Source organism: Bufo bufo, chromosome 3 (genome assembly GCF_905171765.1).
Source record: "Bufo bufo chromosome 3, aBufBuf1.1, whole genome shotgun sequence".
Lineage (NCBI taxonomy): Eukaryota > Metazoa > Chordata > Amphibia > Anura > Bufonidae > Bufo > Bufo bufo.
In genome coordinates, this window is record NC_053391.1 from 614,320,903 (window position 1) to 614,341,470 (window position 20,568).

Consider the following 20,568-nt stretch of genomic DNA (forward strand, 5'->3'; position numbering starts at 1 on the left):
TACATAAAATGGTAAATGTATTATCTATACTAGACTGTTTGCAAAGCTTGTTCAATTCTTTTCAATGCACTGATTCGGTAAAAGACAGATAGTTAAACATACCCTTTAAAATAGGTTCTCAAAGATATGACAGCAGTGAAAAAAACACCTTACCTTTAAAATGTCCTACACCGCCACTGTAGGCCATGTGGCTCCGATAATCGCTGTGCCTGTATCAGTCATATGCTGTTCATCACAGTAAAGATGAACGTCACAAGACCGCTACAGGCACAGCAGAGCTGGCGTTTTTTTTTTTTTTTTTTTTTAAACATTGCCCCCTGCCAAACTTTACAAAATCATGAAGAAGCCCTTTTAACCCCTTTAGGAGTTTACAGAAACACCCCATATATGTGGTCGTAAACTGCTGTACGGGCACACGGCAGGGCGCAGAAGGAAAGGAATGCCATACAGTTTTTGGAAGGCAGATTTTGATGGACTGGTTTTTTAACACCATCTCCCATTTGAAGCCCCCCTGATGCACCCCTAGAGTAGAAACTCCAAAAAAGGGACCCCATTTTAGAAACTACGGGATAGGGTGAAAGATTTGTTGGTACTAGGTTAGGGTAGATATATATATATATAGAGAGATATATATATATATATATATAATAATTTTTGGTTGCTCTATATTACACTTTTTGTGAGGCAAGATAAGAAATAGCTGTTTTGGAACAGTTTTTATTTTTTGTTATTTACAACATTCATCTGACAGGTTGGATCATGTGGTATTTTTATAGACCAGATTGTCATGGATGCGGCGATACCTAATATGTATACTTTTTTTGTGCAAGTTTTACACAATGATTTTTTTAAACAAAAAATAAATCATGTTTTAGTGTTTCCATAGTCCGAGAGCCATAGTTATTTCAGTTTTTTTGTGATTATCTTAGGTACGGTCTTTTTTGCGGGATGAGATGACTGTTTGATTGGCACTATTTTAAGGTGCATATGACTTTTTGATCGCTTGCTATTCTACTTTGTGATGTAAGGTGACAAAAAATGGTTTATTCAGCAGTTTTTATTTTTTACGGTGTTCATCTGAGGGGTTAGGTCATGTGATATGTTTATAGAGCCAGTCGATACGGACGCGGCGATACCTAATATGTATACTTTTTTCTAAGTTTATTTGGGGAAAATGACGTTTATTTTTTACTTTAAACAAAAAATTTTGGGGGGAAAATGATTTTTTTAACTTTTTTTTCACTTTATTTTTTGTCCCACTGGGACTTTAACTTTTAGGGGTCTAATCCTTTACAATACTTCTGTATTGGAATGCATTGGCTGTATGAGTAATACTGTGTGTATTACTCATACAGCTTCCAGCCTGTGAGATCCAGGGGGCTGGATCTCACAGGCTCGTCACCGGAAGGTAGCAGGACAACCCCCCCCCCCCGCGCATTTAGCCAAGGTGCCTGCTCAATGATTTGAGCAGGCACCGGGTTCCGATCGGCGGTGATTGGAAATACACATGACGTACCGGTACGTCATTGTCCTGAAGAGGTTAAAACTATTAGTATTTGAAAAGGTAGAGGTAACGTTTCTGAGAAGTAGCACTGTCAACGTGTAACAGCAGATAACTGCAATGCACATAAGCTGTAAGTGACAGGAAGGTTCCCTGGATAACTGGCAGTTCTTGCCAACACGTAAGGTACAAAGTGCAGGGCATCTCCGACTGTAGCAGAGGAAGTGAAGAGATCCAAAAGACCAAGTATGAGACCCTCCCCATTAAAAAAAATATTGAACGTCCTCTGCCTCTAAGATTCCATTCAAGTATCGTATCGTTATGACTCCCCGCCAGCTGGCCTGACAACACAGCACGGGAATCACCAAATTTTACAACTCAGATTTTAAAAAGCTCTCTTGCCAATATAAATCATGGATCACAGGTCGGGGAACTATTCTTTGAGGCTCATAAAGAGTGCTCAATCACCATGGTAACTTATTGGCAGGAAAGCACCACTGCAGCAGATCTATATGCAGCTTCCAGGGCACAAGATGTGTAACAAGATCTGAATGGTAGCAATGGGAGCCTGATAATTTGGCACCGTACAACACAGGCTTAGGCAGAGCAATATAAAACCCCTAACAACTCAATCGGCCCTTACTGTGGTGTATTGCTGCAATGCAAGCATCAGCAGAAGGGAGATCCTTGAATAAATGCTTGCTTAACTAGCTAAATATAGTACTCTAGGGTTTTGTTACATAGATGGAGAGAATATATATATATATATATATATATATATATATATATATTATATACATATACACACACACACACACACACACATATATATACACGTGACATGAGACTAGGTGGCACTGCACATGATATACCGTATTTTTCACCTTATAAGAAGCACGTCCTCCCCCGTCCCCCCCAAGGTGGGGTGTATACTAATGAGCGCTTCCATTATGGAAACGATCATTAGTACCGGAGGACTGGGAAGCAGTAAATGCTGCGCTCCCCAGACTCATCGCTTCCTGGTCCTCGGCCGCTCACTGTGCTGACTGCACACAGCGTGAGGACATCAGTACGCTGTGCACGTCAGGTCACCGCACAGCAGGCTGAACAACAAGAGTGTGGATGTGAGGAGCAGCGGTGGTGGTGGTGGTGTGTGTCCGAGGCAGGAGAGGCAAGTTAATTGTTTTTTAATGTCTTCCCTGAGCCCAGGGGTCATTCACATCAGGTTCTGATCTGAGGTCTTCTTAGGGGGGAGGGGGTCAGTCACATTGTGGGGTCTAATCTGAGGTCTGCTTGGGGGCCATTTACATCTAGTGTCTGAATGGAGGGTTCTTATTCGGATTGGGGCTGTGGTCGGAGGTCTAATTGGGGTCCTCTGAACATTGGGGGTCTAAGCTGAGGACTGATTAACATTGGAGGTCTGATTGTGTCTGAGGTGATGTCTGAAAAATATTTTCTTCTTATTTTCCTCCTCTAAAACCTAGGTGCGTCTTATGGGCAGGTGAGTCTTACAGAGCAAAAAATACAGTATGTTATAGGGCAGTGATGGCGAACCTTTTACAGACTGAGTGCCCAAACTGCAAATCAGAACCCACTTATCACAAAGTGCCAACACAGCACTTTAACCTGAATACCAATATAGTATATCTTCCATGTACTTTATCATTGAGCTATAATAGCCTGCCTACATTCAATGCGCCGCTGCCTGTGCGGTTCATAACGCTGATGAATGGCAGGAAAAGTCTGAGGCATATTGGTACACCATAGACTTTACAGGGTGAGCGTGCTAATCTCGTTGTAGAGATTGGGAGACTTGGCGCTCATACCTCCAAATAGCTAAACTTTTGATTAACATATAAAGTTTAATGTGTCACAAATTCTGGTGCACAGATGGCATGAGATGCTCAACAATTAAGTTGTGCGCGCCTCTTAATAGTGGATCATCTGACACTAGTGGGCCACAGGTTAAGACCATCGTCTAAAACACTCTTATTAATGAATTCCACAAAATAATGTAAAAATTTCAGTTTTTTTAATCATTCATTCCCCCTAAAAATAAAGTTATTTAACACTATATACACCCAAAAATGGTTACAACTAATCCAGCAGAAAAAAAATATATATATTTTTTTTAAAGTTATGAGGAAATATTACTCATCCTCAAGTCTAAAATTAATCATGTCACTAAGGGGTTAAAAATGCGATTGTGTCCAGAGTTGTACGCCAGCAAGATTTACTGCAGACACTCATTAAAAATCTACAATAAAAAATAAAACAGTGAAATTTTCGGGAGGGTTTTTCCAATTTTAAGGTGACTTATCAGGTTAATATATGTCACTATATTGTGTGTGAACAGAGACTGGTACACCGTAACAGCTTTTTACAAGTCACAGTGCTGGGGACCTTTATCTGATCCCAGGCTGCCTCCCGCGACATGATCATGGCCACAAGACCTCCCCTGTACAGTGTGGTGGTCAGAGTAGATCACAACACAGAGGGTTAACAGCAGAGAATGGCGTTTTCTCCATTGCTAGTGATCGTAGCCATCCTCCTGCTAAATATCACATTGAAACAATGGTATTTCAATATATGCAAACTACCCATTACATCAAGGGGTTAAACTCCCCTTATATAAAATCTGAAAACCTCTTTTGGAAGTGACATGATCCATCAGATGCTCTATTACAGAGACATTGCGTTCAGAGAAGAAAATCTTCACCATATGGTGCTATAAGGAGTCACCATGCCGAGGCAAGCAGTGCGACTCCGGTCTGTAGCAGTCGCAGGAGCTCTAGACAGGCTCCGCAGTGTGAATGACGCCTAAAGTCCGTGTCACACGACAATATAAAGTTGCCAAGGTGACACTATGTGACTCTTTGCTAGTGACAGGTCAATTACAGGCAGCAAGAGTAATCCGGTAACCCAAGTCTAAAACTGCTCATAGGCAATTGTGCCAGTCAACATCAGGCTTTGTTCTGATAGGGACAAGCTGGAGATTTCGTCAGATTTCATGGGAGCATACAGCTGTTGGTGAAGAGCAACACTAGGAGTACAGAAAGTCATACAAAATTCACTGCTGAATAACCAAGGCAAAAGAACACAAATATACATGCTAACCTTCAGAAAGAGGGGGATCAGGTCCAGATTTTTCAAAATTGATGACAATCCCACTTTGAACCTTTTGCACCAATGACTCCAGGCACTGGTTTAACGTCCGCTGTGAGAAAACACAATAGGAACGACCTGACGAAGAAAAGTAAGTAGTTAAAGGGGTTGTCTCATCATGGACAATGGGGGTATATTGCTAGGATATGCCCCCATAGGCTTATAGGTGCAGGTCCCACCGCTGGGACCGGCACCTATATTGAGAACGGAGCACCGCAAGGTGGTGGGTGGAGGACTCCGGTCCAGCCACCACCAAGCCAGCTCCCCATAGAAGTGAATAGGAGCGTACCGCGCATGCGCGGCCCCTGCTCCAATTCATTTCTATGGGGCCAATGGAAATAGCCAAGCCAGCGCTCGGCTATTTTCGCTAGCCCCATAGAAAATTTATGGAGGGCGGCTGTGCATGCGCAGTGTGCCCTCCTTCACTTGCGGGGCTCCATTCTCGATATAGGTGCGGGTCCCAGCCATGGGACCCGCACCTACAAGACTATGGGGGCATATCCTATCTGAAGCATGCTGTAGATTTTGCTTTTTTTTTACATCACCTTCTACATCTCTCTCTATCTCTATCAGTGCAAATGTGTGTGTGGGGATCTCACGAAAGCAAGCCACACAACACCAGATACCTGATTTTACAAAAACTACTGCAAGCGAGACAAGAAAGTGGGAGTTTGACTGAACTGGACATAGAACATAGGATTCTATGGTGATCTTAGCAGGAGCAGAAATTGTGCATTATACGGATTTCTAAAATGCGTCGTAATACAGAAATCTGAAAGTGGACAAATAGTTTAAAGTGCTACATAAAGGTCTCTCCACGTACGCAGTGCGTCCACAGGGGCAGCTCTTAGGACGCCAGTGTACATAAGTTTGCAAGATTTTGGCAGCAAGTATTTTAACCCTTTGGATACCGGAGGTTTTTTTGTTTTCATTTTTCTTCCCTATTTGAGCCATAACTTATATTTCTGGTCACATAGCTGTATGAGGGCTTATTTTTTTGCGGGACAAGTTGTACTTTCTAATGCCACCATTAATTATGGCATAAAATGTTGTGGGAAGAGGGAAAAAATTCCAAATGGGGTGGAATTGGAAAAAACGCAATCCCTCCACTGTTTTACGGGTTTAGTTCCCACGGCAAAACTGACCCATGGTCTTCATTCTCTGGGTCAGTACGATTACAACGATACCCCAAATGTATAGGTTCTAAATAGTGTAAAAATAAATCGAAATTGAGAATTTTTATTTTTTTTCTCAATCACCATATTCTGACCCCCATAACTTTATGCTTATGTCTACTGAGCTGTTTACGGGATCTTTTTTGCAGAACAATCTGTACTTTTAATCGATAACATTTTGGAGTATGCGTGCCGTTTTGATCACATTTTATTACTTTTGGGTAAGAGAAGCAATGAAAAAATGCCAAATCTGCCATTTTCACCCTTTTTTCCGTTACGCCATTTGCCGTATTGGTATTTTTTTCAATTTTAATAGTATGGGCATTTTCGGTCGCGGTGATACCCATGATGTTTATATTTGTTATTTAGGTATTTATTTTTTAATTATACGGAAAGAGGGGCGATTTGAAGTTATTTTTTTATATATTTAACTTTTTTTATTTTTTGTGATTATTATGTGCCTCACATGAGCTTATTTACTTTTTTTTAATTTTGGTTTATCAGGAATTTATTATTAGCTTATTTTGCTTACTTTTGCTCATTTCTTATCCTGACCTGCCATCTGGTGGCCAAAATAAGAATTGCAGTTTGAATACTGTTCGCTTACTTAGTAAAGCTACCAGTATTCAGCACAACTACCTATCCTCGGATGGGACACACGGGGCCATAGGTAGGAAGCCCGGGAGCGCGAGCTTCCGGGTTTTTGCGCATTTAGGTGCCGTGATCTCACTTGAGCACAGCATCTAAAGCATTTAATTACCGCGATCGGCAGGTCTCTGCATGCGAGTGGGCGTCATGTTTACACATCGCACCAGCGCCGTACATGTATGGCACTGGTAGCCTAAGGGTTAATACCCAATTCAAAAAGCTTAATTTCCAACAGTGCAGATAATTTACTTAGGTATAAGAGAACAGACCTATTGTATGCATCTAGGTATCAGTTTAGGTGTTTCACAAGGTCTTGTTGTTCTAGGTTTTAAGTTCAAAAGCCTACTTACCACCTGTGACATCGCACATCGGCGTGATGGGGGACTCATCGACTTGAACGGTATTCATCTGATCCTGCTCAAAAGATGTTGCACCCGGAAGGCGGAGAACTAAAGCAAAAAGTCTCTGATCCCAACGAAAAGGCTCCTTTGTTAACTCACTTCCAGGCAATGGAGAGTTTAAAGGCAAGTGGAGCTGAGTAGAAAATACACAGTACGGTGTATTACATTAAAGACAGGTTGAGAAACTTCAAAAATATGGAGGAGAGTTATGAAACCAGCTACAAGAGTAAAGAGGTGCAGCTGCCCATCACCATAAGCTGTCATATAACAGCTTGCCTATTTCAGAAGCCCTTTGTAAATTAAAGCTGGGCTGCTACCACACTTTCCAGCTGCACCAGATTTAAAGGGAAAGGGTCACTGAACGCTTTTTCTGCCAGGTAAAACCCAGACAGGGACATCTGTTACCCCCAATTTCAGTTTTTATTTATTCTATATCCATAATTACAGAGGCAGCCATCTTGCCTTAGCTGCTGTAAACAGCATTTAGAGATAAGCTACAGCAGCGACTATGAGCCAAATACACAATGGTCAGGATGGGACCTCACTGACTTCTGGGAGAGTTTTCTAGGCGTGCTCTGTGCAGAGGCCAGGAGGGAGCAGATAAGCTGTGATTCTAATCTGATAGGCAGATAACTGCAGTAAAGTGGTCTGAACAGTCCAAAAGCTGCAGGATTTTTTAAAATCTAGACAAGGACATTAAACAATTAAAAAAAATAATCTAAACTTCATTAAAAATCTGTTGTATAAACATGTTTAAACAAGGTCATTTTCTGATGACACATTCGCTTTAATAAAACTCTACCTACAACTTTTTGGCCACAGGATAGAAGCCATGAATAAGGGAAACCGGATGCATTACAAAATACTCCCTGACACACACTAATATCTCACGCTCACAGTATTGTCACTCTTTACAAGCTTCAAGTTGGGCATGTATAGAAGTGCATGAGGCGATACTGTACCGCCATATGCTGTATTCCATCCAAATGAAATCTGACAAAACTGTTGCACCATGTTACATCTGACATCATTTTATGGAGATTTTTCTCCATAAAATTGTAGCATCTGGGGACAATACCTCTAATGTGGTGCTATAAAGCGGCACCATGCAGGACTGTGGGGACTGACTACACGCTCCACACAGGGCACACAAGGTACTTACTTCTTCCTGCACGCCACTAGTTGATGTCAATTTACTTCCATCAGTTATTGCTACAATAATGGCAGGCTCCAAGAAAAATGGATTCCTTCCCTGTAGAAAGTTAAAAAAGAATTTTGAACTTAATCAAATACCTCTCCAGATTCGAAGGCTGAAAGATAAAGAGGTGAGCGATGTTAACCCCTCAGTGACCAGCCTGTTTTGGGCCTAAATCACCAAGCGTATTTTCTTCCTTTTTTCATTGTCGCCTTCCAAGAGCTATAACTTATTTTTCCATCTATGTAGCTGTATGAGGGCTTGTTTTTTTTGTGGGAACAAGCTGTAGTTTTTGAAGGCCCCAATTTAGGGTACACAGCTTTTTTATTAACTTGTATTAACTCTTTGTGGGAAGGAGATGGTAAAAAACCCAATACTGACGATTAGTTTTTACGTTAAATTTTGTGGCGTTCATTTTTCAGCATAAATACCATGATATCTTTGTACTGACCCAAAGCATGATTACAGTGATACCAAATACATTTATTTTTTTAACGTTTTACCACTTTTCTGCAATAAAACCCTCTTTAAAAAGAAAGGATTTTGCATCATCGAATCCCAAGATCCATAACTCATTTTTCTTTTTATGGAATTGTGTGAGGGCTTGATTTTGACAGGACGACTTCTAGTTTCATGAAAAGGAGGCAGCCCAGCCTAAGGCCCCTTAGTGACCGCTGCAAAAAGGCGTATTGGTGGTCACTAATGGGTTAAGGCGTTTATCCAGTCAATGTAAAAAAATAAAAATCTGACATACAGTACAAGACAATTTTTCTAACAAATTTAGAACCCGCCCTGTACCTCACATGGATCCAGGAATCTCCCAACTCATTGCTACAATTGCTCTGCTAGATTCATTTCAGACTGGCAGCTCAGAGGGGCTTCGTCCTTTCTACTGAAGCTGGTGGCAGTTGAACGATGGAACTGAGCACGTGCTTCCATCTCAAGAGCAAACAGCAGGTGGCGCTACACAGATAGATTTCAGTGAATAACTCAGTGGCTATACTAAATTTTTAATTATATCTAATTACAGAAGTATTCAGATCCAGGTGCTGGTTTGGAAAATGGAGAATATTTTTCATGGGACAACCCTTCTAAATGTTCATACGGTCAGTATTTGTATGCCAAGGCACAACTAGATCCATTATACTTCTCTGTAGGTTCCCTCCTGATATTGGTTGACAAATACAGACCACATGAAAGCATCCTTAGGCAACGTTTCCCAGTTGGGTGTTGTCCGAGCATAGCACGGACATGTGAGACTTTCCACAGGAACCATCAGTCTCTGCAGAGAAAGTGGCAGCATGTTCTATCTTTGTTTTTCCCACAAGACTCACTCATGTAAATGAATTGAGGGTCCATCTGTGTGTGGTTAGTTGAAAAACTAGTCCTGTGCTTTCACCCGAAATACAGACAAGTTTACCGTCGCCCATCTGCAAGAGGCCTTAACCTTGAATCCTCTCATGACCTGATGCATTTGAGGAGGAGAGACATGGTGGGAGGTTAGAAGGAGGGCACGGTAACAAGATCTACACTATGGCATCACATAGGAGACACTCCGGAGGAGGCAATGGTTTCCCCCTACCGTGTCTTCACAGCAATGGCAACATTCGCTCAGGAATTCTCCAGATACCTTGTAAGACAATCTGCCTGTATTTTTAACATGATGTCACAAATGATATTCTGTACAGGGAAGATGCAATTGTTGCACAGTCATTTATAGCTGTTCCTTATAAGAAGAAAATAAAGTTGCACAGAAAACATGATTTTACTGTAACCGTCAGTGTGAACAATCTTCAAAATAGCTGGAAAAAACATGCATCGCTTATGGTTAAATTGCCCAAACTGCACATGTGCTCATGAATGTTCCTGTTCCTAGCCTGGATGCAATTGCATTTATTACAGCAGTTTGCACTCCAGAGCTGCCATTCCTAGGAGGGTTAAAACCAGAGTAAGCCCCTTTTGTGGGGGCTATGGGCACATGCTTCGGTCATCGGGAATGCATACAAGTATCCTAAATCATGTCCTGTTCTCACTGTGCCTTCTCAGCTTAGAGGACAAGCTTAAGTACATGCTAGGAGTGTTTGTTGCAGGCGAATCAATAGAAACTGAATCAATTCACAAGCTGCAACTGAGAACAGAAAAGTCACCGGTAATATTCTGCCATCAGCAGATCCTGTTCTGAACAAGCAGACAGCAGAGTACAGTTAGTGCCCGCCAATATGCCTTTATAGAAGGGTCACTAACGGGCCTTAGGCCTTTTAACGACAGCCTAGAAAAGCATTGCAGGGGTCTCCCATACAGTCGAGAGCGGGGGCTTGGCTCCTGCTTTAAGGGACCGGATTGGAAGAAGCACTGCTCAGGGTTGTTTAGGCACTTACATGCCACGGTCAACAGTGACCGCAGAATCTAAGTAGGGGGATCAGAAACCTCTGGCAGTCCAGCTGTTTTAAAACTACAACTCCCAGAATCCTTTCACTTCCTATGGAAGTTACAAGAACAAGGGTTTAAATGTGCATGCTGGAAGTTGTAGTTTCACAGCAGCTGGAGTGCCGAAGGTTGCTGATCCCCGATCTAAGTAGTTTAGAGGGAGGGGCTCTCTTTTCCTACCATCTGCACTTTGAATGAGATTCACATGGTTGCCTGGGAACTAATGAATGCCCTAGCCCTGCCTGCAGTGTATGACCATCAGGCTGCACCTCTATGGCACACCTTGCTGGTGCTTGTCAGTACAGCACTGACAGTATAATGCATTGCATTAGGAATACAGTGTATCAAATGCAATCAAAAGATCACTTGTTAAAGTCCCCTTGTGAGACTATTAAATGGTTAATAGTTAACATTTTATTGAATAAAAATAATCTCCACGTTAACAAATCATTTGCCGTTGAGGGGGGGGGGGGGGGGGGAGGTTCTCAATGGAAAATAGCAAAACTTAAATCCCATGTATTTGGTATCACGTCACAACTCGCACTACACAATTATAATGTATGTTATCTGGTATAATCATAAAATTTTACGCAAAAACTCTGGTCTGTATTGCTGTTTCTTCCCACCCCCCCCCCCCCCTGCCCCCAAAAAAAGTAATCAGTAAGTTATATGTACCCCAGGATAGAGCCATTAAACACTACAACTTCTCCTGCAAAAAAATATAAAAGCCCTTATTCACCTAAACAAAAAGTTTTAACTCTTGGAATGTTAAAATGAAAAAAAAAATAAAAAATTGCTTGGTCACTAAGGTCCAAAATAGGCTGGTCACTAAAGGGTTTGTCCACTTTACCAGTGATGGCCTACGCTCGGTAATCTAAGTTACCGTATGTGAATCCCAAAAGGGAGACATTAAAAACTACAACTTGCCTTGCAAAAAATAAAAATAAATACACGCCGCCATATGGCTATACCCGTTGGCTATACCCGTTTGTCCAGCATTTAATATTTCCTAGACTTCCATGCAACATCTGGAGCTGGTGTTTTTCGACTAAAACCTGCGTGTGTTACCAGTCTTACTAAACGCTCACTAATCCGGGAGCCATCCTCTATATTGTCCCTGGACTACAATATACAGTATCCGGCAGCACTGTAATGAGATCGTGCCAACAAGTAACCCTTCACTGTCTCACACAAAACTGCATTTTCACTGAATACTCCTTGTGCTGCATTGGATCAGGTCTAACAGGTAAAATTAAATTGCTGTCTAATGGGCGGACTATCACAGGGAGATTAGTGCTATAAATCCTGTGGGGTTTTTCACTACTTAAACACAGAATAAGGAATCCACATGAAAGGATTAAAAAACAAAAACATGGTTCCACACGCTGAACAAAGCTCGCTTCCAGAGAACGGGAAAGGAGACTGCGCTTTACAAAAAATAAATAATAAATAAACAAAACGAAACCTTGTGGTTAGAAGCTGCAGCTGTGCAAATTATTGATGAGTCACCACATGCCTAACAGGAAGTTAGTTACACAGCGGCCATCTTGGATGAGGGCAAAGATTTAACCCCTAAAGTGCTAAAAAAAGGACCACTATACTTGGGACCATTCAATCACACACATCTGGACTGTATACAGTACTGTTGACGGTAAATCTGCATCTTTTGGACTGGAATATTGGGGCCAATGAAGATTGAACTTAGTGAAGGGCTGATTTCACATTTTTCTTAGCAAGATACAAGCTGTACTTTTCTGTGAACCATTTAACAAATAGGCTTGGCTTATGGTTTTTATTTCTCCAAATAGAGCATGCTCAGGATATGCAATTTTTCCTAGAGGCTTATCTACAGGACTGGAAAAATGTCAGTTACAATAAAATGACAATAGAAAAAAAAAAAATTTGAAAAGTGTGAAACAGCCCCATTGGCGTGTGTATACAGGAACGCTCCTTAAAGATGCTCATAGCCACATGAACTCTCTGCACTTTAGGGATTAGGAATCTTTCCCTGCATGGCTTACATGGACTGTCATTTTTCTAATGGGTGCTTCTGTAATTATTTGCAATAAGATAAGCTGCATGTGAATGTGCACGTGTGATTTTGTGTGAGTCTTTTCTGCCCAGGATTGCAGCCACAAGCTTGTCTTAGGTCACTGTGGTAACATGACATGGCCTAATTCAGGAGCTGCATCTGGACAAGTCCCTTTGTTATCACCATTTCTCTATTAAAGGGAACCTGTCACCGGGATTTTGTGTATACAGCTGAGGACATGGGTTGCTAAATGGCCGCTAGCACATCTGCAATACCCAGTCCCCATAGCTCTCTGTGCTTTTATTGTGTAAAAAAAAAAGCCCGATTTTATATACGTGTGTATGGCGGAGGTATCTAAATGTGATTAGTAGAGGGAAATGTTTGTGCTTGGCCTTTAGCTGGTTAATGTAAGAACATTCATTTACCCCCCTTCCTGATAGGCACGATTTCATTTTTCAATACGAGCCTTTATAAGCTATAATTAATAAAGTTACTTAAATAATTTCAGCATTTTTTCTCTAATACACTGGGCTTTATTTTTATTTTAGTATTTTCTCTTTTTTTTTTATACCAGCCATCAGAAAGGTCCTTGCAGAGATAAACACAGACCACCCACACATTTACAGTCTACGGGTGCTCCAAAGATTAAAAGTACCACAAACCAGAGCAGGCAGAAAACCTCCAAGGGTCAAAGGTTGGGGCTGCCTGCATATACAGATCAGTGAATGAGTGATGTGGTCTGACCACTACTATTGGTACAATGAGAAGGCGGTGGTGCCCACAGTACTGCCTAGACAACCTCTTAAAGGGGTAGGCTACTCCATTTTGCAAACTGTGGGGAAACCGCACGTAAAACAGCTTTCTAACAAAGTAGGTAGAACATTTGCATCAGTTCCTTGCTTTGAAATCCGCAGCCCGATGGTTTGCACAGGTCTGCATCTCTGGCTGTGTAGCATTCAGGTTCTAAGATGACCACTAAAAAGGTCCATCAGTGGAATCCACTGAACTGCACATCAAGGAATGCTAGCACATGAGCAGCGCCGAGCACAGTACAGTTCAACGGAGGCCACTGATCGATGGATCGGGTGGCATGAACCTCCGTCAGGGGCTACCTTGAGACCTGAATGCTGCACAGCCAGGGATGCAGTCCTGTGTAAAGTATCAGTTATAAAGCCTTGGAAAACCCTTTTAAATGCTTCGGTAATGTGTGCGTTTTAGAACGTACTTATATACTGGTATATGAAAGATAGAAATTATGTTTTAAGAGGGGCTTAAACAAAAAAAAAAAAAAAAAAAACCTTCCATAGTTGGTTTAAATATAAAAGATCTAACTGGTGGATGTTGGCAAAACCGACAATTCACACAAGTTTAGTCCTAAAACTAACGCACATGACGGTTTTAAGCACTTACGGTCACTACATTTGTATGTTTAGGTTTTTCTTGCTATAGGATATTTACATAAATTTAGGTTTGTAGGAATGGCACATCAGTTGCATGTGTTTGAACATTTGAGGATTGAAAGACAATCATGAATGAAGGAAAGCATTTTTCCTTCCCATGCTCCCACCTACCTGTCCATAGTTGTCTATGCCAGTTACTAATCTATTTAAATTTAACAAATCAAAGGACGTCCTTAGCGCTTGACCAAGACCGGTGAGTCCAACTGCTTGAAGATTTTTTAACTCATTCATAAAAGTAGCGTGGTTTTCCTTCCATCCGGCCTGTGAAGAAAGTAAAGGACACAGTCTTCAAACTCTGACTCTTCAAACCATGTGCTGCAGCTCGTAGCACTACATTTAGCCAGGTTCACACCTGCGGTTCTTTGCAGCATGCTTTTCTGAGCTCTGCAATAGATGTCAATTTGTTGATTAGTTTCAAGATTTTCTAGCCATCTCTGAGAATATCAAGGATACCAAGAAAAACAGATCAACTACAGCAGACAAATACACACGCACTTTTTTTTTTAAATCTCAGCCCAAGAAATAAGCCGGATAAGCTGACTGTATCATGATACCACAAAGGTGTGAAACCAGACTTCTATGGGTCGTCCAGGATCTTACTACTGACGGCCAACACCGTGCACTCCCGCCAATCAGCTGCTCTGTGGCAGCTTTGATGCCGGAACTACACAGCTTTGTGGACAGCGGGGATTACTGAGGGGTTGCTCCCATTCAAGTGAATGGGGCATCACTGCAGTAACCAGCTCAGTCCATGACACAATGAATGGATGGAGCCGTGTCGTTCCAGTGCCAACGTCCGGCACCAGCTGATCAGCAGGGGTCTCAGACCCCTACAGATCAGACATTGAGGCCTAGCCTGCAGAAAGGCCATCAGTAGTAAAATCATGGACAACTTTAAAAAGAGCATTAGAGTTATCAGTATCAAGTCACATTAGAATCATGAAAAACATTCACACTTACTACAGCTTACCAACTTCAGGTCATGTTCACATTCCAAAAACACGTTTTTCTGCTACAGATTTTATATTTTGAAATGTATACAATTGTGCTGTTCTAAGTGCCGAGACTCCCACACCGCGGCACCAAGGACCCGCAGTCCAGCCCCAATGACTTCAAAGGCACCATGCGGCAGCACCCTGAAAGGGGCGGCACTGCAGCCCCAAGTTCTCAGCTCGTGGCTATTATGCAGGTCTGACCACCACTGATCAAAAAGCGATGGTGTATCCCAGACACATACCATCGCTTTGTTAGGGCTCATGCACACAACCGTTGTTTGGGGCCACATCCGAGCCGCATTTTTCTTTCAGCTCTGATGCGGACCCATTCACTTCAATGGGGCCGCATCCGTTGCTCCTGTCCGTTCCGTGGTCCCGCAAAAAAATAAAATGAGAACATGTCCTATTCTTGTCAGTTTTGCAGACAATAGGCATTTCTGTAATGGGCTGCCTATTCCGTTCCACAAATTGCAGACTGCACACAGGCAGCATCCATGTTTTGCGGATATGCAAAAAAACCATTTAGCATTTCACCTAAGATGGAGTACACCCAATAAAAATGTTACATCCCATGTCGAACATTTTTCTAATTTAATGCCAATTCCAGGGCCTGTTCACAAGTTTTTTTTTTTGCCAGGAATCTATTGCTTTTAGACCATCAGAATAGGTAAGCCTGTGCAAACTCTGGGGCAGGTTTATCAAAACTGACTTAAAAGAAAACTGGCTTAGTTGTGCATAGAAACATCAGACTCCATCTTTCACTTCCAAGGAAAACTCTGGTTGCTTTGGGCAACTAAGTCAGTTTTCCTTTACACCAGTTTTGATAAATCTCCCTTTTGATTCAGTATAATATATATCTCAATGCCGGTGTGAGCGGATCCCTGGTGGTGATTTCTTTAGTTTAGAGAAAATTGCTCCAAAGTTGGCCATATATTAGAGATTTTGAACACCTAAAAATGCAGATTTAGGCCATTTTCTGCCAACCATTGGCACTTTTTTGGCAAATGAGCAACAAGTCAACACAGGGCAGGTATCTAAAAAAGTGGATCTGCAATAGGAAATTTTCATTGTGGTCAGGTCCTGAAGTTTAGAAGTGGAGAATTGTAAAGAACGTATCTGGATCTCCTGAATGGAAGCCCAAACCAGGCCACGGATCATGGCGGAAATCGATCGATGGTCTGTCATTTTAACTTATGGGATCGTCATCTGAAACCTTCATAGGACCAACCATGAAGTCACTTAGAAAACTGTCGCCTGCAATCCCCAATACATGGCCAGCTTTAGTTCTGGGCCGCATCCTCCACTGTGTAAATGACCTGGTCCTGGGATCATCAATCACATATTGCAGATTTGAAAGTCATGTTTACACTCAACATTACCCAAGAAGACATTACAAAACGTTGCAACTTTAGGTTACAAAACCTTTTCAAGGAACTAAATGGCCCTTATTAAAGAGTCTTTGAATTTTTTTACAACTTCCTAATGTAGACTTTCCCCAATTCCAGGTCAGAATTTACTGACTTCTATAGATGCTGATAGATATATATATATATATATATATATATATATATATATATATTAGGCCTGTGATGGCTAACCTCCGGCACTGCAGCTGTGGTGAAACTACAACTTCCAAGATGCACACTTGTTTGGCGGCATCTGTAATAAAATAACACCATTTAAATCCTCTGACCCCACTGAAGCCAATCACTGGCCTCAGTGCTATACGGCACACACAGCAAAGCAGAGAGATGGGAGCAGCAGGGGATAAATATGTTATTCTACTTTATCACTAATGCTACCGTGCTCAAGTTTTGTTTTTAATGCCAAAAAGATGGGCATATATTGGCCATTTATTGGGTATTCTGAGAATGACGATCATGGCTCCCTGTGCCCTATTGCTAAAAAAAAAAAAAGTTTGAAATTTTTTTTTTACAAATCAGGTAAGCTTGCCATTTTTGCCTGTGGGTACTGGATGCGTTCTCCTCAAGCTCTTTCACAGAACGACATGCGCGGTCAAAGCCATTTGTATCGTGCTTTGCACATAATGTAACAGAATTTATTTGTAGAAATACATACAATATATATCAAATCTCATAATTATTAAAATAGCAGCACTGCATGAGATGCTGTGACAGGAAAGCTCCCCCTCAGGTGCACAGGACCAGAGGATGCGCACATTACATGTATAGAGTTTGGCAATAAATGTCCCCAACAGGAAGCTAGGGTAGGCTAGTATTTATTTTCCTTACTAATTTGGAGACTTCTTTATAACTTTTGTATTTCCTCATTCGGCCAGTTTTGCCTCTTTGTATGTTATTACTTATTGGCATTATTATCTGTAGACTCTGATGCATATTTACAATCTGAAATTAGTTATTGCCAAACTCTATACATGTAATGTGCACATCCTCTGGTCCTGTGCACCTGAGGGGGAGCTTTCCTGTCACAGCATCTCATGCAGTGCTGCTATTTTAATAATTATGAGATTTGATATGTATTTCTACTAATAAATCATGTTACATTATATGTGCGGTTTCAAAAATTTTTGGTGAGCCCATGAGCACAACATATGAATATATCCAAAATATTTCTGACTTCCCCACTGGGGTTCTAGCCCACCTACAAGCAGGAGACTGGCCCAAGCAGCCTACATGTAATCCAGTGTAGGTGTGAGCAGAAGCCATGACACAAGTGCAGACAGCAACCGATTCCCCGTTTTACAATCCACGGCACATACTGACCCTAGGGGTCCATTCACACGTCCAAAATTTTGTTCCACAAAATATTGCGGACCCATTCATTCCTAAGGGGCAGCACGATGTGCTGCCCAGACACGGAATTACGGACCCGAACTTCCGGGTCCGCAATTCCGTTCCCGAAAAAAAATAGAACATGTCCTATTCTTGTCCGCAATTGCAGACAAGAATAGGCATATTCTATAGCGCTGGCAATGTGCGGTCCGCAAATTGCTGCTGTCCGTGTTTTGCGGATCCGCAAAACACGTTGCGGACGTGTGAATGGACCCTTAGTGGTCCGTATTCACACCTGTATCATGGTTTCCGTTTACTGTACAGACTGTGGCACAGTGCCGATCTGTCACATGACTGACACCTACAAAACCCACTCACCTCGCCTCTTTCGTTAGTCAGTGAATCAGGGACGTACCCATTGAGTTTAATGTGTTTACTTACAGATCAGCGATTATTCACTGACCATGGGTCAGTGAAAAAAAACCACAGACGTGCAATACTTTGGTCTCTGATGCAGACCAAACTTGCCCATTGAAGTCTATGGGTCTGTGAAAACCACAGACATCACACGGATGGCATCCGTGTTCTGTCAGTAATTCTCATGGACCACAGGAAGGAGATTCTCTGGAAACTTCCAGCCAAGCAGGGTACGTGGAATACGAATGACACACACGGATTCTTAAAGGGGTTTTCTGAGCCTTTAACTGATGACCTATCTTCTGGATACGTCATCACTAGGGGTCTGACACCCGGGACCCCCGCCGATCAGCTCCTGTGAGTGCTGCGGCCTCCCTCCCTGCTTACCGAGCACAGCACCGTACATTGTATAGTGGCTGTGCTCGGTATTGCAGCTCATATGACTGATGACCATGATGTCACTGGCCTAGGGATAGTGAGCGCCGCTGCCTCTCAAACAACTGATTGGCGGGGGTCCCAGGTGTCAGTCAGATACTGATGATCTATCCAGAGGTCAGGTCATCAGTTAAGGTCTCGGAAAATCCCTTTAACCAGGTGTAAACCCCCCCCCCCCCCCCCCCCCCGAGGTGTCTCGTCACTGTGTCGAAAAAAACATCTGTGCTTACAGCAGATTAGCAAGGGATGGCAAAGCTGCCTAAACTTTTGACAGTGACAAGATGTCATCTGGGGGGGGGGGGGGGGGTGACCCTGTGGGGGGCGTCAGATCACCAATTCCCAAACTGAAGTGCCAGCCCAGCCATTCTGAAACTACAACTCCCAGAATCCTCCTTTCACTCCTATGGAAGTTACTAGAACAGCCAAGTGTGCCTGCTGGGGGTTGTAGTTTCTCGGCAGCTGGAGAGGTGAAGGTTGCTGATCCCTGGACTAAACACAAGACAAGCTCCTCCAGGGCTGGAGAGCACAGATTTGGGGGATCTGTGGGTGCTCTGGTAACCCCAAGTTTGTTAAGGTGGAAGCACCACCTTAATAATGTCTATATCAGAAAGCAGAGGCCCTGACAGGTCACAGCAACGCTTTGTCACAGTGTACCAGCCTCACCCTATGGTGGATACATAGGGAGCAGGAATAAAGGCTACAGTAACAGGTTATTAGGGTCGGGGGGTAAACATTCACAGCGCTCCTGCCCTGCCTCATATGTGCTCTTCATGCTGCAGCAGGGCCCCAGGAGGGGCCCCTGTAACCAGGACTCCGGGGCCCGCACCGAGCACCGCAAACTCCCCTCGGGAATGTCACTTAGAACTTGTCTCCACGTCTCCCACAATGCCTTGCGGCTGAGCTGCTCGGGCGGGGATGTCGGCCATGTTCCTGTCAGCTCCTGAGTGTAGCAGTGCTGTGCGAGTGCCGGCACTGACCCGGGCACAGCAGGGCGCACACACAGGCGGGGGGAGGGGTGCAGCAGGGCGAGCTCGTTACCTTGATCCCATAAGGAGGCTCCTCCAGTGTGACCAGCATGTACCTGTCTCCTCTGCTGGCAGGATCCCGAGATCTGAGCTGGGAAACAGAGATGGGCATGAGTTACATGGAGGACACAGAAGCGGGCAGCACTGGCACAGGAGAGCACCCCCTGAGGGTGACACGAGGTGGGGGAGCTGCTGCTGCCCTCTCGCCTGCCTGCAGGGGGCGCTGCTCACTGACAGGGTTACTATACCTTCATGAAAGTCTCTACAGCGCCTTTTGCTATGTCCAGGTATGTGGTGCCCAGGTAGGTGCGCTGGTTCATGGAGGCGGACGTATCTAGCAGGAAAAGTAAAATGGGCATAGTGCTGCTGCTGCTACATGGGCAGTCCCATCCACTGAGGGGGAGAAGCGGCTGCTGGAAGTGGGGAGCCTTCCTGACACTACGCAGTGTGTCTCCTCCACAGCAGCCCCATTCCCCTTCTCTTTGTGTGGCAGCCTGTGCCTCCCCCCCCAGGCTCCTAGGAGAGGCTGCCTAGAAGGGAGGGTATTGATAATGGTGGGCTCTTATACTTCTGACCGTCACCCCTCGTCGCGTGGTGTTTAGGGGGGGCGGCTGCTGCTGCACTGGCTGGTTTATGCCCCCTTTTAGATGTGACAGAAGTTTGAATGAGTTCAGCACTACTTCCCCTCTCGCAGCCTCTGTCTCCCTCTACTGAGCGCTTCCTTTCGCACTCGCGGCTTTTAAAGCGAGCGGGAGGGGTCTTGGAGATTCTAGTATGGCGACGTCACGGGCCCACATGATGGGGGGGAGGGACGGGGGCCCGCCATTGGCTGCCTCCCCTGCGCCTACTTAGCATTATTCATGAGGCCCGTCGCGAGCGCGCTCGGCGGTTTAACCCTTCTCCCCGGCCGCGCGGGCGCCAGGCGTAGGCTTTGTCACC

General features: G+C 43.5%; 1 protein-coding gene across 4 annotated transcripts in view; it reads right to left on the reverse strand.

The window, feature by feature from the left end:
- INTS6 (integrator complex subunit 6) overlaps positions 1-20,341 on the reverse strand; it is a 45,262-nt gene extending 24,921 nt beyond the window's left edge. Inside the window, exons 1-6 of one of the 4 annotated variants that reach the window (XM_040426043.1) lie at positions 19,878-20,341; positions 19,643-19,720; positions 14,116-14,265; positions 8,053-8,142; positions 6,840-7,023; positions 4,619-4,744 (exon numbers count right to left, since the gene is read on the reverse strand). In XM_040426043.1, the coding sequence (XP_040281977.1) occupies positions 4,619-4,744; positions 6,840-7,023; positions 8,053-8,142; positions 14,116-14,265; positions 19,643-19,720; positions 19,878-19,988 (739 nt within the window). In that variant the 5' untranslated portion in view covers positions 19,989-20,341. The remainder of the gene's footprint in view (positions 1-4,618; positions 4,745-6,839; positions 7,024-8,052; positions 8,143-14,115; positions 14,266-19,642; positions 19,721-19,877) is intronic. The other 3 variants (XM_040426044.1, XM_040426045.1, XM_040426046.1) reach the window with 3 other exon arrangements.
- Positions 20,342-20,568: the final 227 nt, after the last annotated feature.